General features: G+C 40.2%; 1 protein-coding gene across 2 annotated transcripts in view; it reads right to left on the bottom strand.

Moving 5' to 3' along the window:
- Nucleotides 1-723: 723 nt before the first annotated feature.
- NHS (NHS actin remodeling regulator) overlaps nucleotides 724-19,368 on the bottom strand; it is a 367,311-nt gene continuing 348,666 nt past the window's right edge. The window contains exons 4-9 of one of the 2 annotated variants that reach the window (XM_053580869.1): nucleotides 17,602-17,664; nucleotides 15,438-15,630; nucleotides 12,612-12,743; nucleotides 8,703-11,684; nucleotides 8,270-8,396; nucleotides 724-5,128 (exon numbers count right to left, since the gene is read on the bottom strand). In XM_053580869.1, the coding sequence (XP_053436844.1) occupies nucleotides 4,522-5,128; nucleotides 8,270-8,396; nucleotides 8,703-11,684; nucleotides 12,612-12,743; nucleotides 15,438-15,630; nucleotides 17,602-17,664 (4,104 nt within the window). In that variant the 3' untranslated portion in view covers nucleotides 724-4,521. The remainder of the gene's footprint in view (nucleotides 5,129-8,269; nucleotides 8,397-8,702; nucleotides 11,685-12,611; nucleotides 12,744-15,437; nucleotides 15,631-17,601; nucleotides 17,665-19,368) is intronic. The other variant, XM_053580868.1, reaches the window with a different exon arrangement.

The following is a 19,368-nucleotide window of genomic DNA, read 5'->3' as shown; positions in this document are numbered from 1 at the left end:
CTGCGGCTGCGCAGGAAGGCCAGCGCACGTGAGCCGCTCTGCTCTTCAGTCTGTGGCGGTGGAGGGTGTGACCGTTGGCACGTGTCCTCCTCACCGTTGTGATCCTGCCCCGCGCCCCTCTCCCAGTGATGCAAGAGTGTCCTTGATGTTTACAGGGTTCGTAGTATGAACGCCAGTGCTTGAATTTGGAGAGGGTAGTGGTTAGCAGTTACTCTGAACGTGGTGATTTGGTAGGAATTTATAGGGAAAGTTACTTTCAGTCACCAACAACCACAGGTTGTAGTCGAGAACTGATACAGACCCTCGAGCCAGATATGGTGGGTTTGAATCCCTTCTCCAACACTTAGTTGTTTTATGGCTTGGGGCAAGTGAAGAAACTGCTCTGTGCTTCAGTTTCCCCATCTGTAAAAAGGGCACAACATGGGGAACACCACGTATATGAGTTAGTGTATGCAAAGCACTTAAAGTACACGCTGGGCATAGAGGTTTGCTATATAATATAAAGGCTACATGACATTATCAGATGGCGTATTGTTTTACATGTATTGAAGCTGTGCATCTTGGGAAGGAGGCAGTCTGAACAATTATCCGAAGCAAAGCTGGCAAATATTCCAAAGTAAAGCCATAAATGGCTCCTAGCCAAGAGAGGAGCTACAATAATAATAGGTATAGTACTTTTGCCTATAAACACTTTGTGAAACCTCAAGAATGAGAAACTGGTTGTTTAATTGCAGTCACGTTTATTTGCAGTTTCTATACACACTTTCTAGGTAATCAAACTTTTCTGATACATTTTTTTGAGGGGTTCACAATGAAACTGTCACCGTTTTTACTAAAAATAAATACAAGACTTAAAGTGTTGCACAGCTCTAAAATATACAAAGGCTTGGATTGAATGTAAACGTTGAAAACATCTTACAAAAGAAACCATCTTTCCAACAATTTAAAAAGTTCGTATTTACAAATATTACAAAAATACAAAATGGATGCAAGTCCATAAACCATTGTCTTTTCGGCCAGCATGAACTGGTTCTAGTACCAAAATAGTTACACTGTGACCTTCTTCATTGTTTTAAATCTTGGTTATGATCTAGTTCTTTAAGTGCTACCGCTGTAGCAAACATACTCACTGACCTTTGGCAAGAGCAAACAGCATGTTTTGTTTGCTACAACTAGTTCATGACCTCTACTTAGCCAAAAATAAACCAAAATTTAAAAAAAATCAAAGCAGAATCAAAGGAAAAAAATCCCCCCCACAACATAGACATGATAGACATGTTGTATAAACATAAAAGAACAAAAAAAAAAAATAGCATCAGTGCAAACAACAGAAGAAAAGTTCAGGTTGATGTTCTTCACTATACCTAATGTGTGTACCCTGCTTCCAGACGGCAGTGATGTTAAAGACAGCCCTAAATCTTGGTCTTTTTTGCTATGTATAAAACCATGTAGGATATTTCAGATTATTAAGGAATTTCTTGCTTTTTTCTCAGTTTGTTGCTTAATACTATTTTCCACAGTGAATTTAAATTCCATCTCTATTTGGGTTTTTTAAAATCTAGGAAATATAAAATAGAGAAACTCTGCTATAGATTTTTAGAGTAAACAAAATAAGTAAAACTATATTATAAGGGTTAATTCTGTGATCATTACATATAGAAGGTATCTTATTGCCTCACAATTCAAGTCAATATGTATTTTAAAATATATATGGTACCATTACTTAAATTAATGTCAATAATAAAATGGTGACATTTTTATTAAAGCCAATTCATGTATTGTCTATTCAAGATTTAGAATCACTTTTAAAGCCCACAAACCTTTCTTTACGCTTAAAAAACCCCTAACTACACAAAAGCCATACTGCAAACGAACTGCTTTTATGAAAATTACAAAAGATCACCTACAGTGACTGGAAATGACAGTTTCTTATCATATTTGTCTAAAAACTTTACTTTTAAAATTTTGCAAAGTGTACTTTTCAAAGCATGAGTCAGATTTATTCATGTTCCCATGTGGTGTCAAACCATGCTGGTTTTCTTAACTAATGGGTTCCAATGAGAAATGATGGTCCGTATTTTCAAACCCCAAAACATTTTTCTTTCAATAAAAAGTATAACACTTCGTAAATGTTCAAACCCTTTACCAGGTAGCTTATCTATCCCCAGCACCCGTGCACACATGCACGCACAAAGGAACACACACACACACACACTCTCTCTCTCTCTCTTTTTCTGTCACTCTCTCCCTCCTCCTCTACCCCCTCCACCCCCAGCACCCAATTTACATACAAGGATGACAAGAAATTTAGTAACACAATTTGGTAGTGAAAAACAAATAGAAGAAGAAGAAGCCACTTTTTTTCTTTCCAAACAAACAAAACACCAACAGCAATCAAATTCTCTAAATTCTTTATCTGTAGCATTTTAGAAAGTATTTCTATTGAAAGACAGTATTTTCTTAGACCAGGCTTCCTCCTTCATTTTGCATGAATTAATCCAAACCCCAAACCCCCTTTCACACCTGCTACTTTCCCAACTACCACTTGCAGAAGCTTAAAGCCAGCTGCTTGTCAGTTTCTTGGTAAGCTTTGTATGTTCTATCATTCTAATCACATTCTAGTCTTTTATAGGTCAGATCCTTCTTAATTCTCTCTACTTTCTAGCTCTTCCATTCAAAACCTATTCTAAGTATATAGCTGCTTATATTTCTGACATTTGATTCTAAACAGCATTAGTTCATGTTACAATCCAAGGTGTAAAAACCACTTGGCAGATTTCAACTTGTAGCTCTTTTTTTTTTTTTTTTTTCAGTTTTAAGACAAGAAATTCAAGTAGTTTCAAGTAATTCAGCTTGTTTCCCTGCCTTCATTTTATCAGAGCACTTGCCCTGATGTTTCCTCTCCCACCCACCACCCTCCCCTTTTGCCATCAAGCAGATACTATATAGTAAAACCAAAAACTCAGTTGTATATAGCATCGTGAACCAGAGCTGTTCCCCATTCCCAGTTTAACAATGACTATAAATAATGCATATACACATACCTATTTCCCAACTACATTGTTCACAGTGTCATTTCTGTTAATTTTTAGGTAGCATGAATCTCATCAGCACAGAGAGAAAGCTTCACTGAAAACTCATTACAGGTACTTACTGATAAATCAATAGCTCTGTGGCATGCTTAGGTTTTATTTTTCTTAGTTTAAGAACCTGGAGCTAACTGCTAAACTGATTAAGGAGTAAAGATTGTAGTCATTAGATTATGACTGTTCACCTCCCCAGTAGCCTAATATAAAACATAACCTAAAATTAACTACTGTTTTCCCTACTCATTCTCTTTAAAGCAATCCATCGAAAAAATTAAAGTCTAAAGGACACTGTCATATGCTGTTCAGGGCTTTGTGTTGAGAATGATGACTTCTCTCACTGATTCAAAAAAAATCAAAAGAAGCCAGGTGCGGTGGCTCATGCCTGTAATCCTAGCACTCTGGGAGGCTGAGGCGGGTGGATTGCTTAAGCTCATTGAGTTTGAGACCAGCCTGAGCAAAAGGGAGACCCCCGTCTCTACTAAAAATGCAAGACTGAGGCAAGAGGATCACTTGAGCCCAAGAGTGCACTGTGAGCTATGACATCACGGTGTTCTACCCAGGGCAACAAAGTGAAACTCTGTCTCAAAAAAATGCATATTACAAAAATCAAAGCATGCTTTTCATTCTGTCCGAATTACTGCGTGGCAGATCACAGCCACAAGTTGCTATTAGCTTGTTTGGTGCCAGAATTTGTCACAAAAATGATAGGTCTGAATTCATTATTTTAAATTAATCACATTTCAGTATATGACCTCAAAATTTCCTTTATTTCACCAGTTTAAAATTCATATTTGAGGTTTACCGCTCAGAAATCATATTGGTGGACATTTAAGTATGGTATTTGATATGAAAATGGTATTCACAGAATACAGTTATTACACTTTATTTTTGTGTGTTCTATAAACAGTTGGTGTGCGGTAGGTAATTGACCACATGTCCACTCATCATTGATAAATCTATTTACACATTTTTATCAAAAATATGGTATTTACATATGTGTAGTTCTTTCTTCTAAATTTTGCTTTAGTTTGTTTTAATGTAAAAAAATACCAAACCTCCAGAGTAATTTCATCTTCTTAAAGAATCATGACAGTGAGGGTTTTATTTTCTGAATAGGCAGCTCTGGGAAAACCTCTTCCAAGTTTCATGAAAATTAGACATTTTCATATGCTCTATTATCACAAGGAAGGAGACTGGATAAATCAAACTATGCTAAAGAAAAACATGAAAGATACTGTAGCTACCTAACACATGGAAACTAATCGAGAATGACTAAACCACTTTTCCCCAGCAGATACTGTATTTAGAAATTCATTGCTAAGCAGTGATGCTACCCCATCTTGCTGCAACTTCTCCCAAGTCCTCTGTTCTGTTCCACAGCCTCATATGAGTAAGGGTTTGGGCATTTGACAGGCAGCTGGGCACAGGCAGCCTATGTGGAGCTCTGGGAGGAGCGGTCATCGTGTGGGCTGCCGTCGGAATTTTCTGTCTCTCCCTCAGAGATCGCTTGCATGGGCGTGTTGTACAGTCGGCAGCGGACACTGTAGCGGCTGCTGCTGGCCACAGGAGGGGCTCGGGAACGGCCAACTCTTGCCGATGCTGAGGTGGCAAAGTTCTTTGAGGAAAACCCTTCTGCATTCACTCGTGGGGAGCATGGAGAGAGTGGGGACAATGCCTCGGCCCCGGGTGACCCCTGGTGGGCATCTTCAGTGCTTTGAGGGAACTCTGCTGTGAGCTCCCCGGGAGGTTTGGGCAGGATGGGACTCTTCAGGATCTCAGTGGCAGACATGCGGTAACTGGAATCCGAGCGACTGCCTTTCTTGAGGAGTAACAGCTTAAATTCTTCATTTGATGTGTGGGACTTTTTGGCATTCCGGTAGATGAGACCAGGAGACCTCTGGCTGTTGGCGGTGGTCACAGTGTTGCTGGGTGAAGTGACGGAGCCGGTACCACTGCTGTTACCGCCGAGGGGAACTCTCGATTTGCTTCGAACAGGCATGTCCCCAGAATCTTTTCTTCCAAGGACTTTCCTCTTGGATCTTTTGACAAAACAAAAAAATGGGGCAAAAACTCAGTCCACATACATTTTTATGAAACTAAAAACGTATTCAGCCACATTCACACATAGATCTAGTTTAAGAGCAGGGTGAGGACATCCACATGAGAGGATACTGAGCGTTAGGGCCGTAAGATGAGGGGTAGCATACATCCTTTGCCCTTGTAGCACTTACAGGCTAAAAGAAACTCTCTGAGAACCAGTGGATGTAAATTAGCTTCTATAGATGACCATTTCAGAGAATGGCCAACGTGGAGGCTAGGAATTCTAGAGGTGGACTTACTGAGATGTTTGCCAAGAGTTAGGAAACTACTTTGCTATCTGACTTCCATTACAGCGGGGTGAAAGACTGGAGCTTTTCCCGTTAAATTTGTCTCTACAACACAGATGAAAGGCTCTGATGTCCGAGGTTGGCTTCCAAATAACATCAGAAGGAGCAGTGTGACTGGGACAGGATTGGCCATAGTTTGATGGTTAACAAGGCCTGGGTGAAGAATATGTGGGCAGGCAATGGACTGTTCTGTCTACTTTTAAAATTCCTCCATGGAAAAAAATTAATTAAGTGACTTTTTAAATAAATCAATCGCTCTTTGGCTGCAAATACCATTTCCCATAGCTGCTCAGGAACTTTGAGAGCATAGTAAGCAGTAAGCTAACTCTCCGTGAGGGATTGAAATCCTAGACCAGTGATTTTTAACTGGTGTGCCATGAAAAATTTTAAATATAGTTAAATTATTTTCAAAAGAGGTTCAAAGCACAATAAGTATATTCTTTTTTTACTCTTTTTTGGATCAACATAATTTAAGTGTGCCATGGAAGTTTAATGATAGGTGCAAGTGTGCCATGAGATAAGAAAGGTTGAAAAACACTGTTCTAGACCATCTCTAGGACTCTCAAAAACCTTTCTGTACTGTAAACTCTCAACACAAAAAAATTCTTGTTACTAGGATGTAAATAAACAAGCAAATAAATAAGTAAAGACTACCCAAGTGCAAATTTAAGATTACCAAACTTAGTAAGTCTACTGAACCTTGACATCCATCATTATCCTATTGAGCTTCTTTTGATAAATAGGCATAAATTCAGTGACTCTTCACATAACTTGGTTCATTGAGAAGTGCTGGCAACATGTTCTCTCATCAACTTAAAAATGTGACACTTGCAACTGGAGACAAGCCTGGTTTTGATTCCCGGAAACCTCTGTGATTTTTATCTTGCACAAGCCAGTGTCTCGTACTCCAGTAGGGTAGGATTTTCAAACTAACATTTGCTCTGGCATCTACCATATTCTAGACACACAAAAATTATTTTATTGTCAAGCTCAAATATGTGAGGGACAGGTATCCCCATGCACAGTAAGGGAATAGGTCCAGAGGCTGTAATTTAGCCTAGACTGCACAGAAAGTGGCAGAGTTGGGATTCAAATCCAGTTTGTTCTAACTCTACTACTTACATGCTGTCCATTATTCCAAGCACTAGGATTTGGTTTGGGAGGGTAAGTTCTTGGCCCTTTAACTTACATAGCATTTTAGTAATTTTTCCTGAGATTGAGGATATAGCATGGCGGTGAGGGAAATGTGTATAATCAGAGCTTAGACTAGACACAGGGGCAAAGGAAAATAAGCTAATGATTCTTCATCCTCTGAGTAAAGAATTGTGCCTGCTAAGGTACACATAGAAGGTGTTTCTGATTGGCTTCTCTTAAAAGAAGTTGTTAAACAGCAGTGACCCTTCTTTTGGCCAGGGCCAGGTTTGAATCCGCCACCTCCGGTATATGGGGCCGGCGCCCTACTCCTTTGTGCCACAGGCGCCACCCGCAGTGCCCCTTCTTTATGACAGAACAACATCAACAGAAACAGAAGTTCCTATAAAAATTTGAATCCTAGGAAAGAACAATTGTAAGCTTCTTACAATGAAATGGCTCCCCAAATGATAACTTTATTTGGTAGAAAAGACGATCCTTCAGTTCTGTCCCTTGGGAGTTCCATCTAGGTCCCCAATGCCTAGTAGAAGAAGGCAGTTATATTTGTGAAGGGTGGAGGCACATGATGATCTGCTAGATGGGGGTGGATATGAGTTCAGTCTCCAAAGGCTAGTATTGGCTTTGCTCTTGGGTTACTAGCTGTAAGGAGTATTCTTGCAAATATGGACCACTAATCATGAGGGTGTATGAGGGCAGATGAGGGAGTGTGCATTCGCAACATGGACACAAGACTGTCTTGGAAAAGCAATCCAGAAGACATCCCCTATTAATGGAATGTGGGCATTAACTTTGGAGATGAAGGCCAGTACACGTAAAGACATTTAAGTTTAAAGAGGAGAGGAAAAATGGGAGCAATTATAGTTGTTCTGAGCTATGGGATAGGCAGGTACACTATCTTGTCTTAAACTTGGGGCTCTATTTGTTTTGCTGAATCAACTTATGTCTGTCTCTATGAACAATTATAGCTTTGATTATATTTTTTAGGTTCAAGAAATTATTTAAAAGTCAGAGATTAGTTTGAGCTTTTACTCCATGTCACTTAACCACAAAACTGTTTTCATGTGAAAATTTGAGGATGTCTCTCCTGGGGGGGAAAATCCATCTTCTCTCAGGAATTCTCATTAAAGTCTCTAATAGAAGTCTATCTAACTATATAAAGACTTCTATTTCCCAATGTGCATATAGGTCTACCAATTTGATTTGGAAACAAAAATTCTTTGCTTGCTTTTGATTTTTTTGAATGTATTACAAAGGCTTTCTTGTATTTGTATTTGATGAGAAGCATTTTGTTTCTGAGACAGAGTCTCACTCTGTGGCCTAGGCTAGAGTGCCATGGTGTCATCCTAGCTTACTGCAACCTCAAACTCTTCGGATCAAGCAATCCACCTGCCTCAGCCTCCCAGGTAGCTGGGACTACAGGTACCTGCCACAATACACAGCTAATTTTTCTAATTTTTGTAGAGATGAGGGTCTCGCTCTTGCTCAGGCTGGTCTTAAACTTCTGAGCTCAAACAATCCACCTACCTTGGCCTCCCAGAGTGCTAGGATTATAGGTGTGAGTTGGGCCTAATGAGAAGCGTTTTAAGAAGCAAAACTTTGGTTGTGCCTTTTGTTTTGGGGGACTTGGTAATGCCATCTCACCTGTGAATGACTGCGAATAAATCCTCAGTCGTTCGAGGTTTGTTTGGAGACACAAACACCCCATCTGCTTCCGCTTGAGAGTCTTTACTAAGTGGTGAAGTGATGGAGTCATCGCTTGGTGATGATTCTTAAAATAAGAACAGAAGCATCTTTAAGAGGAAGTTACCTAGAACATTCCTGTGCTTCACTGACCCAGGGAACAAACAAATAGGAGTTACCTTGCTGCCATTTTTTAAAATGAAAGAGAGATCTGTCAAAGCTTAGTCCCTCCATAACAAAAGCTTTTATCTCAATTGTTTTAATAAATGAAAAGAAATAATGGAAAGAAACCAACACCCAGGGTTGTACAGTATTATGGGGAATGGAAGAAAGAAAATCTCCAGGAAGTGCCATGAGAAACATTTCTATTGTGACAAATGTATCAATGACTGACCTTTCAGTGAAGCCTCGTCTACACTTCCATGGGTCTCCTCTGGTCTGCTGTTTTCAGAGGCACTTTTGGCTGAAATACCTGAAGCAATATTTTCCTGCTCAGAACATTTTTCAGGGAATGAATTTACAGGTGATATCTCTGATTCATAGTTGATATTCCCAGGCACTTTGTCGTGGTGGCGGCTCATAGCAAGTTGATGCTTAAGTTGCTTACTTATGTCTGTTGTTCTAGCTGGTGCGTTTGACTGAGATGTGATTACATCCACAGATTCGGGTAGTGCAGCTTCCTCTCGACCTACAGAGGGCGCCTTCTGTATCTGTTCTAGGGCTCCATCTGGACCAGCTCCATAGTGTATTATTGTAGCATCCAAATCAGTTGGGCGGGCAGCAGAGACTTTCTGAAATCCTTCTGCGGAAAAATCACAGTTTTTACTTGGTGTGTTTTCTGGAATAGGCTCACTTTCCGTGTGTATTTGGTCTTTTGCGACATTTGAATCTAGGAGATTGCTACCAGCTGAGGGTATGTTTTCTGGATCACAATCATTCTTCACATCAAAAGTAGAACTTTTTTCTAAATGTATTTTATCTGGTCCTATCTCAACTGCAGAGGGGTCTAAAAAGGACAGTATGGTGTCTTCAGTGGAGTACTGATGTGAGACTGATTTCTTTGCTGTTTGTGGCCGAATCTTACTCGGAGACAAGACCGTCATTGTCAGAGTGTTTTCCTCTACGTAGGGGAGATTTGTATTGTTGCCCTCTTTTTGCTTAACTTCTTCAGACTTATTGATAGACCTAAGGTTAACAGATTTCAGGACTGTTGGCGTAATGGCAAGGGACGGCGGAGGATTAGACCTCAGTGTTTCTCCTAAAGTATTCTGCTTATTATGAGTAAAAACATGCAATGGATGACGGTGGTGGAATGGTTTGTTCAAGACACTATGAAGAGCACTTAGGTCAAGATGGGTAGGAGGTATAATTGGAAGTTCAAGATCTTTACTCAGTGAGATAGTTCCATCTTTTAAAGAGGGTTGCTGGAGTGAGGATTTCCTCTCTGGGACTTTAGGTTTTCTTTTGCTACCTCCAGGAGACAGTGGGCCTGAAAAGAAAGCTGTTGGGAAAGAGGATGTTGGCGTTTCAGACTGGCTCGAGTAGCCACTTGATGGAGATGCCAAGCCAGCCAGCTTTTCTGGAGAAGCCAGTTTAAACTCATTGTCCACAGAAGGAAGAGATGGGGTGGTGGCTCTTGATTCTGACTGGGATGTTTGGGATTCAGAGCTCTCTGGAGATTTGATGCATTCAATAACTGTGGTACCCGTAGCAGTGCTTGAATTAGATAGAGATCTATATGGATCATTTGTTTTCAAGTCATTTAGAAGCCAGAGGTCTGCATAGTGAGTTGATTCAGCACCTTCATCTTTGAATGGTGGAATATCTGAAGTGTCTAACTGAGGTTCTTTAATGCCATGTTCACTCTGGTTTATCCAAGAAGGTTCCTGCTTGGTGGGAAGATTGGCATTTTCCATTCGAGAAGGCGTGTTGGAGAAATCGAGAGGCAGCTTCATCTCCCTGGAACTGTGAGGCAGGTGCTGACCACTGCTTATCTTTGCTTCTTTCTTCTCAGAAATGTCTGTGTTTCCATCAGACTTCCTCAATGATGAGCTACGTTTAGGTGGGGTCGGCTTTGCCTTTGGTTTCCTGAAAGAGATGCTCGGTCTTCCCTGCCTCCTATGGTCTAAATAGTCCTGCCAGGAACAGTCCGGAAGACCAGGAGGAACCCCAACACCCTGACCATTCTCTGGGCCCAGGGCTGTGTAGTGACAGACATAGCTCTTATTACCTTTGAGACCACAGTCAAAGTGCATGGAGGTATAGTATCCCTCTGTGTCTACCGAAAAGTGAGAGCTAGTGTCTGCTTTGTCCGATGGAGACTTTTCCAGGAAGCTGTCATAAGTGGCCATGCTTGTGAAGCTCGGGCAGCCTAGGCTGTCTGCCTTGGGACGCTCAGGGCTGAAATCCTGGTGGCAGGAGGCATCATGATGGTGGTGTAGGTAATTCCACTCACTGTCACTTGTGTTGCTGTTGTTGGGGTCATCCAGCAGATCCGCAACAGTAGAGGTGAAAGAGTTTGCCCGGTGGCCTCTCACTTTATCCAGATGGTCATTGTACTGCTCTGTCACAAAGACATTGGCATCCTCATTGGCATGAGGAGCTGTGTTTAGTGACAATTCTGAGTCACAGTGCGAAGAGCCAGTCAGGGGAGGAGAAGCTGCAGGAGGGATTGTCTCTGAGGTCTGTGAAGGACACGTGGAACTGCTCCCACTCCAGTTGCCACTGGATGACTGGTGCTCATCTTTCTGGTCCATGTGGCTGCTGAGGAGGACCCCAGCCGTGGAGATGCAGTGGATGGGGCTCCCAAAAGTGTCTGAGTTGGAGGAGATGTCACAACTGCCAGAGTCAGCACCCATTCGGGACAGGCGTGACCTTCCTCTCTCATTCAACTTGTGCTGGGGGCTGTGAAGATGCTGAGAACAGGCCAAGCCCAAAGCAGGCTGGTGTTCCTGTGTGCTTGGGCTGCTCGGAGCCTCACTGCAATCATTGGGGATTCCTTCATGGTCATCCACAAAAGGCTCTCCCTCTTCATATGCTGAGGGTTTAGTACCGACTTTGGGCTCAGTATCCCCACCTCGATTGCCTTCCCGGGGAAGGCTCCGAGATCTTGTGCGGCTGCTCACTGTAGTAGTAAACATGGTGTCTCCTTTGTCTGCCAGGGCAGAGATGTTGCCAGCAGAGTGGGAGAGGGAAGCAGCGATGCTCTGACCCCTTTGAGCTCTGATTCTCCTTCGGGATGGGGCAGCAATCAGAATATCCTCAGTTTGGCACTCAGAGTCCCTGGTTCCGGACCTTCTATTGACAATGTTGGAGGGGTCTGGGTTTGTGTGCACAATCACATTCCTTTCCCTGGCCACTGGTGATTCATCAGAATCTAGGGAACATGGAAAGCACAGTGAGATACATTAGCAGGCTAATAGACATTCCAAGCGATGTCTGCAGGGATGCATGCTGGCAGGTTAGAGCTTTCTCTTACAGGAAAAAAATCAATATATAGAATTAGAAGAAAGTTAAAATCAATCTCTCTCTCTCTCTCTCTGCATATATACACTATGCTTTTATATCTTTTGTGAATGATCCCTGCCTTCTCTGTTATATTAATTTGCCACAATAAATGACTACTTTTAAAAAACTCAAGTACATTTTATCTTCTTGGCCACTACTTTTCATTTTTATTTTGTCATATAAACATAATGAAATAAAAATCAAAGACTTCATTAGAAGAAATAAAAACCTTACTTGTAAAAGATATTACCATAAAATAAAAAAGAGATACTGCCATAATAATAATCTTTAAAAACAATAGGCAGAGATATTCTAAACACTTTGAACAGAAAAAAATGGAAAGAATGTCACCAAGGATATCCTATTATCAATATTGAATATTTAATTGCATATATTTGAACTTTAACTTTTTAAGTAAGTAGTCCCATAAAAGTATATCTCTCTTCAAATGAAATTACAGTTTTCCAGAAAAAAATTCTTTCATTGAATCCTGCTACTTTTTATTCACAGTTTTTACTGTATTTTTTTTAAATTAGCAAAATGTTACATTTCATCCATAAGACCTGAATCTGTATGCCTACATCTATTAAGCCCATCCTTTGTAACAAAAAATAGAGAATTAAAAAGTAATAGTGCCTGGCTTGCTGAATATAAAACAAATAAACATCATTTTAAAACTTCTGTAAGTTAAAACGTTTAATGTTTTTAAGGAAGCAGTTGAAGGCTGGTTTCCATTTCATCTCCTTATAATCTGTGTTAGACAGAATGTTAACCATTAGCATTTTTCATACCACACCTATTTCTTGTTGAACTCTTCTGGGGATACCCGAGATGGTTTTCCTCCTCCTCAATTTTCGTCTCCTCTGGAGAACGGATTGTGAATGAACAAGGGAGCAGCGTATACTAGCCTCTCTGTCGAAACCAACGCCTGCAACCCACAAATAGGTCTCATTAGCCTTTAGAAATGGCAAACAAATTTTCATTTGCTTGCAACACGGTGATATTTCTTGATTGGAAGTAAGGGAAGAGTTTAGATGAGGCCCTTGAACAAATATAAGAGAGACCATATTCAGCTCTTATTTAAATTATGGTGGAGTAAATTAAGCTTTACTTCGAAAGACAGCGCTCCACAACAGCTTGCACTGCCAAAAGTAGCAAGCAGAGAAGGACAATCAAAAGAAAGAAAAAAGAAAAAGATGAAGAAATCACTCACACAGAAACGGCACCTTGAAGGATTTATAACCTTTAGTTACTACTATTTACTGGTCTATTTCTGGGCTCTCTGAAGTTGATACCTTTGCACATGGTAAGTAAATCAGTAGCCAAGATGTTAAGCTGAATTAGTTCATTTTTTTCATTAAAGCGTCTCTGTTAGTTTCTCCTCTCTAACCTTGTATGCCCACGCCTTCCCGCCCTCCACCCCCAGGCGTGTGTATGCACACACTCACACACACATTTGCTGTAAAGAAATTCAACAGTCCAGGGATTTGGGTTTTTTTTTTTTCTTTTAATCATCACAAAATTCTGTCTACTTTCTTCTATGGACTAAATTAGATCCTTTTTGTTCAGTACCAGGTGTCTTATCAATATAAAATAAGCATACAGGGCAGTCCCCAGTTCGGCATTTAAATGGATCCACTTTTTGTACCAACTGTAAAGCTGGAATTCTCAGTCTTCATACCATGCGTTTGTTTTTGTAAACCAGGGGTCGACCCATGATGCTTGTCAGTTTCTCCTTCCATAATCACATTGTTGACACTACATGCAGTTCTGTCAAAACTAGAACGAGAGGGAGGCAAGGAACTCAAACTCTTGTCTGGCCTGGACGTGCACCTGGGAGTTTTCAGTGAGCTCTGCCTCAGATAGCCATAGTGCTGTGTTTTGGCATTGGTCACTTCATCGTTGATCCTGATTGTTAAGCATGGGACTGGATGGCATGTTAAGTCCTGGCTCAGCTATATAATGAAGCAGTTGAGTTCTGCTTAGCGTCACAGTGCTACCAGTTTCTAGAATTCACTTTGCAAAATCTGTATGAGATATCATATGGTGAATAATTGAAGTGTTATCGCAGAATTTGTACTGACACATGCAGACACAGACGACACGTGTTATGTAGACATCAGTAACAACGTTCTCACTAACGCTCATGAAATCAGCATCTAATCTAGGTTTTAGTCTGGGAGTCCCTGAAATAAAGCAGAGGCAAAATCTTCCCCTTTCCTTAATCACAAGACGATGGCCCATAATCACTGTACTAAACTTGAAAACAAGATCTTACTTATAGTGCCAGGAAGAAAGCAGGTGTTAATAACCAGATGTTTCCAAAACTGAAAATTGGCTTAAGGGGGTTCCAAAATTATCCTTTTTGCAGCTGAACTCCCCTAATATAGCCCGTTTAGATTATGGAGATCAGATAAGGGAACATCTTTAGAATAATTTATCTTACAAGTTGAATAGGTCATCAGGAAAATTTACTTCCAGCTCACAACTCGCCAATCAACTAGAACTCCTTCTTCTCTGGAAGGAAATAATATCTGTCCCACATACCTGTCCATTTGCTCTCTACTTTATGTGAGAGAATTCAGAGTGAGGTTAGTAACTTTGTCTCAAGCAACATGCAGTCTTTATGGTACCAAGATGAAAATCAGTGATAACATCAGTGATAACGTGGATGTTTAAACTGCTCGGGAGGCTGAGGCAAGAGAATTGCGTAAGCCCAAGAGTTAGAGATTGCTGTGAGCTGTGTGACACCACAGCACTCTACCCGAGGGTGGTACAGTGAGACTCTGTCTCTACAAAAAAAAAAAAAAATTTTTTTTTCAATATACAAATAAGTTAAAATGTAACTATTAGAAATGTTTAAAGAAAGCCCAATGCATAGACCATTTAATGTCCACCTTTGAAAGTTAGAATATTTCATAGCATTATTTTACTTACAACTAAGATTACTAGATCCAATTCTGGAATTTATAAGTGCGGCCAATAAATTTTGAAGAAAACTCTGGCTATGCTTCCATTCTACCTCAACTAATATTCAAACTCTCAATACACAGGAGGAGGAAAGAAGAGAATGAAAAAAAGATAGACTTGCTGGTTTTAAAAAAGAATTCAGTCTTCATCTATGTCGCCATATATTTTTAGGTCAACCCCCCCAACACCCAATCAATACAGAAGTCTAAATCATCTTTTTTAAAAAGCCTACCTTCATCCAAGGGAGCATGAAAACAGATTTCCTAGTTGGTCTATAAGACCATTACTTGCAATTTGAAAAGCCTGGAGCTGCTGTTTTCTTTCTTATAGCACCACACATCATTATCATATGATTAATCACTGCCACCTTCTCCATTATTTCAGTCAGCTATGGCCAAAGAGCTATTTGGTGATTTTTTTTTTTTTCAAAAAGAAACTGTCCATCATTTACATAACAAGTGGCCCAGCAGAAAACATGCAAATTGATGTTCAAGCCCTGACAAAAGCATATTGAACATCTTCTGGGCTGTATTTGGATGAAAAAAGGATTACTTGTTTACAAAATGGTATTCTTAGCAGTACAGGATTTGAACATATTTAATACACATAATATTCTGACCCCTCTACCCCTACGTAAAAACCAGAATGATACCAGTGACGTTGATAGGGATAATGCAAGAAGAAATCACTTGGGCATCTTGTTTCATCTTCTCTTCCGGCGTGGGGAGAGGTAGTGCTTTGCTCCAGTTGGTTTGCTTGTCCAGTGTAGAAGGGATATTGTGTATTGGGTTTTTCGGCCTCTGCCCTAACATGACATCAGTATCTTCATCCTCCGGGGGATGGGACTGCAAACGAAGTACAATCAGATTCAGCCATCGTTTATATATAAGTATACATATAAGGAATTTAATAGGTTAGATTAGAAAAAATGAGGTCAGAAATAAGCTTTTAGCACAAAGGAAGAATGCTGAGAAGTAGTTAGTAAGCACAACTAATTGAAACTATTATTTCAATAGTCAAGCAACACAAAGGGGAAAATGGGCTAAGTACCATGCTTTTCAAGTTCAATGGAATTAAGAGGAGAGATAAAGTCACCAGAAATTCCCAAACTTCAACTGAAGAAAATGGAGTCTTTAATGCAGTGAGGAGTAAATGTACTTTCCAGCTATCTCACCATAAATACCTGTCAAAAGTTTGGGGAGTTTGAGATGACTAGGATCAAGGGAAGAGGAGGCATTAGATGGTTCAGAAAAAGTGCCAGAAAACCTGGGGTCAGGTGACAGTCCAGTATCACCTGAAGAACAAACAAGCCAGCCTACTGAGAGGCCACTTTAAAAACCAAGGCGTTAACTTCACTGCTGGGCTACAGCATTTGTGAATACTTTTTAAAAGCTCAGTTTCATAAACTCTATATGCACGTGAAAAAGCAAAAATAAAGAATTTCCCCCACCAACCATAGTGGAAATACAAATACTATTACTGGGGGGAAAGATTCAAGTGGGTTTCTTTTTCAGAAGAGGAAGCATAAAACAGCCCTAATTTATTTCCTTTCAGCATTGCAGTGAGAAACTTTTCCTCCAGCTGTGTAGTTAGAAGCTTTGATTTCTATCTGACATTTGAAAATTCTCCAGCCAAACCTTTGATAAATATTAAGATTGTCTAACTTTTATTTCAGAGTTGGGCTCCTAGTCCAGATTATTAAAAAGGCTCCATCCCAGTTTTGATTTCAGGGTTGAGTTTCTAAACAAGATTGTTAAAAGACCCGGTTTTCACCACTGAAGCTTGTTTTGTTTCTTTACACATTTTAGAAGAAGGTGGGTATCTGTAAAATAAATACTTTTCCTCTTATTCCAGTAAGATTTTAATAACATGTTGTCCTAAAATTAGGATTATTTAAACAGAAATTTCTTGTCCTCACATTTGGAAGCCCCATGCCCTATTGACTTGGAGGATTCCCCCTATTGTCAAAGTCCCTTTAAAGAGAAGATTCCAGAGCCACTTGTTTAAACTAACCCCCAGCATTTACTTACCTTGTCAGAAGTTTCTGCAAAGCCCCCCAACACACCCAACAGGATATCATTCCCCCCTTGGGAAAAATGTGATCGCCATGAACATTTTAGTAAAATATCGCAAGCTTCTTTCTCGCTTCAGCTTTTGTGCAGATTCCCAGCAAAGCGAATAGCTCAAATAAAGTTTGAGCACAAAAGACTTTGTTTCCTAGGTAACTTCCAAAAAGAAAAAAAAAAAAAAGTTTGGTGCATGCAAAGAGAGAGGGAGAGAAAGAATAAGAGAGAGAAACCCTTACCACCAGAGACCTCATTTTGTAGGCGATTCCTTCCTTGAATAACAATGGACTGAGAACCAACCAAAGGATAGTGACCTGACTACAGGCTCTGACCAGCAGCCAAAAGCACTTTTTATTTGATGGTGACAGGGATAATTGGCTGCCAGAGAATCCTTTTGTCCTGTTCTCTCTTTTTGATTTGAGAAGCTGAACCTTTACAGCTCTGATAAATACAGGGCAAGCTGGAATTTCTTTCCACCGGACTGCAAAGTCCAGCAGCAGCGTTAGGTGATGCTCACGCCGAACAGAGCTGCCACTGTGGCAGGCGGTGAGCAGGGAGCACGTGGGGGGAAAAAAGCCAACCGTGTGGCCACCTAAGGTATGTTTTCTTGAATTCAAGTTAGGAACATACCGTTGTTGAAATTGTTAGTTAGAAACAAGAGAGTTTGCAATAAAGTTAAAAGAGCAAAGAAAGGAAGAGTGTCTGGAGAGAGCGGGATAGGCTGTGAAGAAATGTTCTCAGAACCAATACCTTTCTACTCCATGGGGTCATGTGGCAACACTCAGTGGGGGAGGGCGAACGGGTGCTGTTAAACTATGAACATGAAATGCAAAAACAAGAAAACATTAAAAACGTGCATATAACAGTGTATCCTGGTTAGGCCAAATCTATGATAGTAATAAGTGAATATAGTGGGACAACTCCCTTTCTTCTTTCTTTTCTTCCTTTCTTCATTTCTTCCTAGTCTTTCTGTTTTGAAAGGTAGTATATATACAGGTTAAGAGCACAGACTCTAGAGCTAGTCTGAGTTCAAATCCTGGCTCTGCCATTGATTTTCAATGTGGCCAGAGACATTTCCTCAATCTTTCTAAGATCAGTTTCCTCATCTGTAATAAGAAAGGGAAATAACAGCATCTACCCTCCAGAGCTCTTTTGAGGATTAAATGAGTAAATATATGTAATATACTTTGAATAATCCCAGCACTTAATAAGCTGTATATGGTAGTGTCAGCTACTACTACAACAACTATTATTATTTTTTATTGTTTGTAATTCATTGAGGGTACAAAGAATTAGGTTACACTGATTGCATTTGTTAGGTTAAGTCCCTCTTATAATTGTGCCCTGCCCCTAAGAGATGTGCCATGCACCATGACCCCCCATCCCTCTCCCTCTTTCCCTTTCCCCTCATTCCCTTGCCCCCCACCATGTATTAGGTCATCCACTGCCTTCATATTAGAATTGAGTACATTGGATCCTTGATTCTCCATTCTTACGATGTTTTACTAAGAAGAATATCTTCCAACTCAATCCAGGTTAATACAAAAAGATGTAAAGTCTCCATCTTTTTAATGGCTGAATAGTATTCCATAGTATACATGTACTTATACACAGCTTTATTACCCTTACCCTGTAACTGTGAAACATCTGTGAAAATGTCTTTGGGAATAACTTTCTTATTTTTTAGATCCCAACTCCATCTGCTAATATGAGAAAGACTGCTTTCCTTAGAGTCATTTTATTTTCCTGGAAACCACTTGAAAGAAAAAGTTCAGTGTATAATTTCCTTCTCTAGAGTGCTCAACATTTCCTTCTTCCTCATATTCATAGACTACAATTGGAGACAGGACCAGTTTCATGAGTGTGTAACCTGTGCAGTTCCACACGGCCTCCATACTCAGAAGGCACCCCGCACTTGGCTTCATGCTGTGCTATCATTGTCTTGAAAGACTTAATTTTTTAGTAAGGAGCTCTGTATTTTCATTTTGCAATGGGCTCTACAAATTATGTAGCCAGTCCTGTTTGGAGAATAATCTAGTAACCAGAATTCCCTTTCAGAATCTACCGAGAAGGACATTGAAAGTCTTTTAATCTCATAGCAACTTTGAATTCAGTTACGCCTCCTTTACAGCTCTTACCCTACAGTGTGGCTTTAAAGTAACATGAATTAGGCCTGAATGTGTCTTTGTCATCTATTAGGTTGTGAATTCCTGGAGGTTAGGAGCCATATTTAATTTTCCTTTCAGTTTTCCATGATTCCAGCAAAGCGCCTCCCCCATTGTAAGAGCTCAACAAAGTATTTGTGCACTTGGATAATATCAGCTCTGTGTGTTTCAACAGTGATGAGAAGCCAGATAAAGTAAGGGTATGCTCCAGATCTCAGGAAGAAACAGATACCATAGAATCCAAGGGACTTACTATCTTCAGACCAATAAGTGAAAACAAATAGAGAAAACCACCAGCAACCCCTGTTCCATCAGAGGTTCAACATGGCTGGATGCTGGGCCTATTTCTTCT

Source organism: Nycticebus coucang, chromosome X (genome assembly GCF_027406575.1).
Source record: "Nycticebus coucang isolate mNycCou1 chromosome X, mNycCou1.pri, whole genome shotgun sequence".
Lineage (NCBI taxonomy): Eukaryota > Metazoa > Chordata > Mammalia > Primates > Lorisidae > Nycticebus > Nycticebus coucang.
The sequence above is the reverse complement of the archived record's forward strand: the minus strand, read 5'-3'. Positions and strand labels throughout refer to the sequence as shown.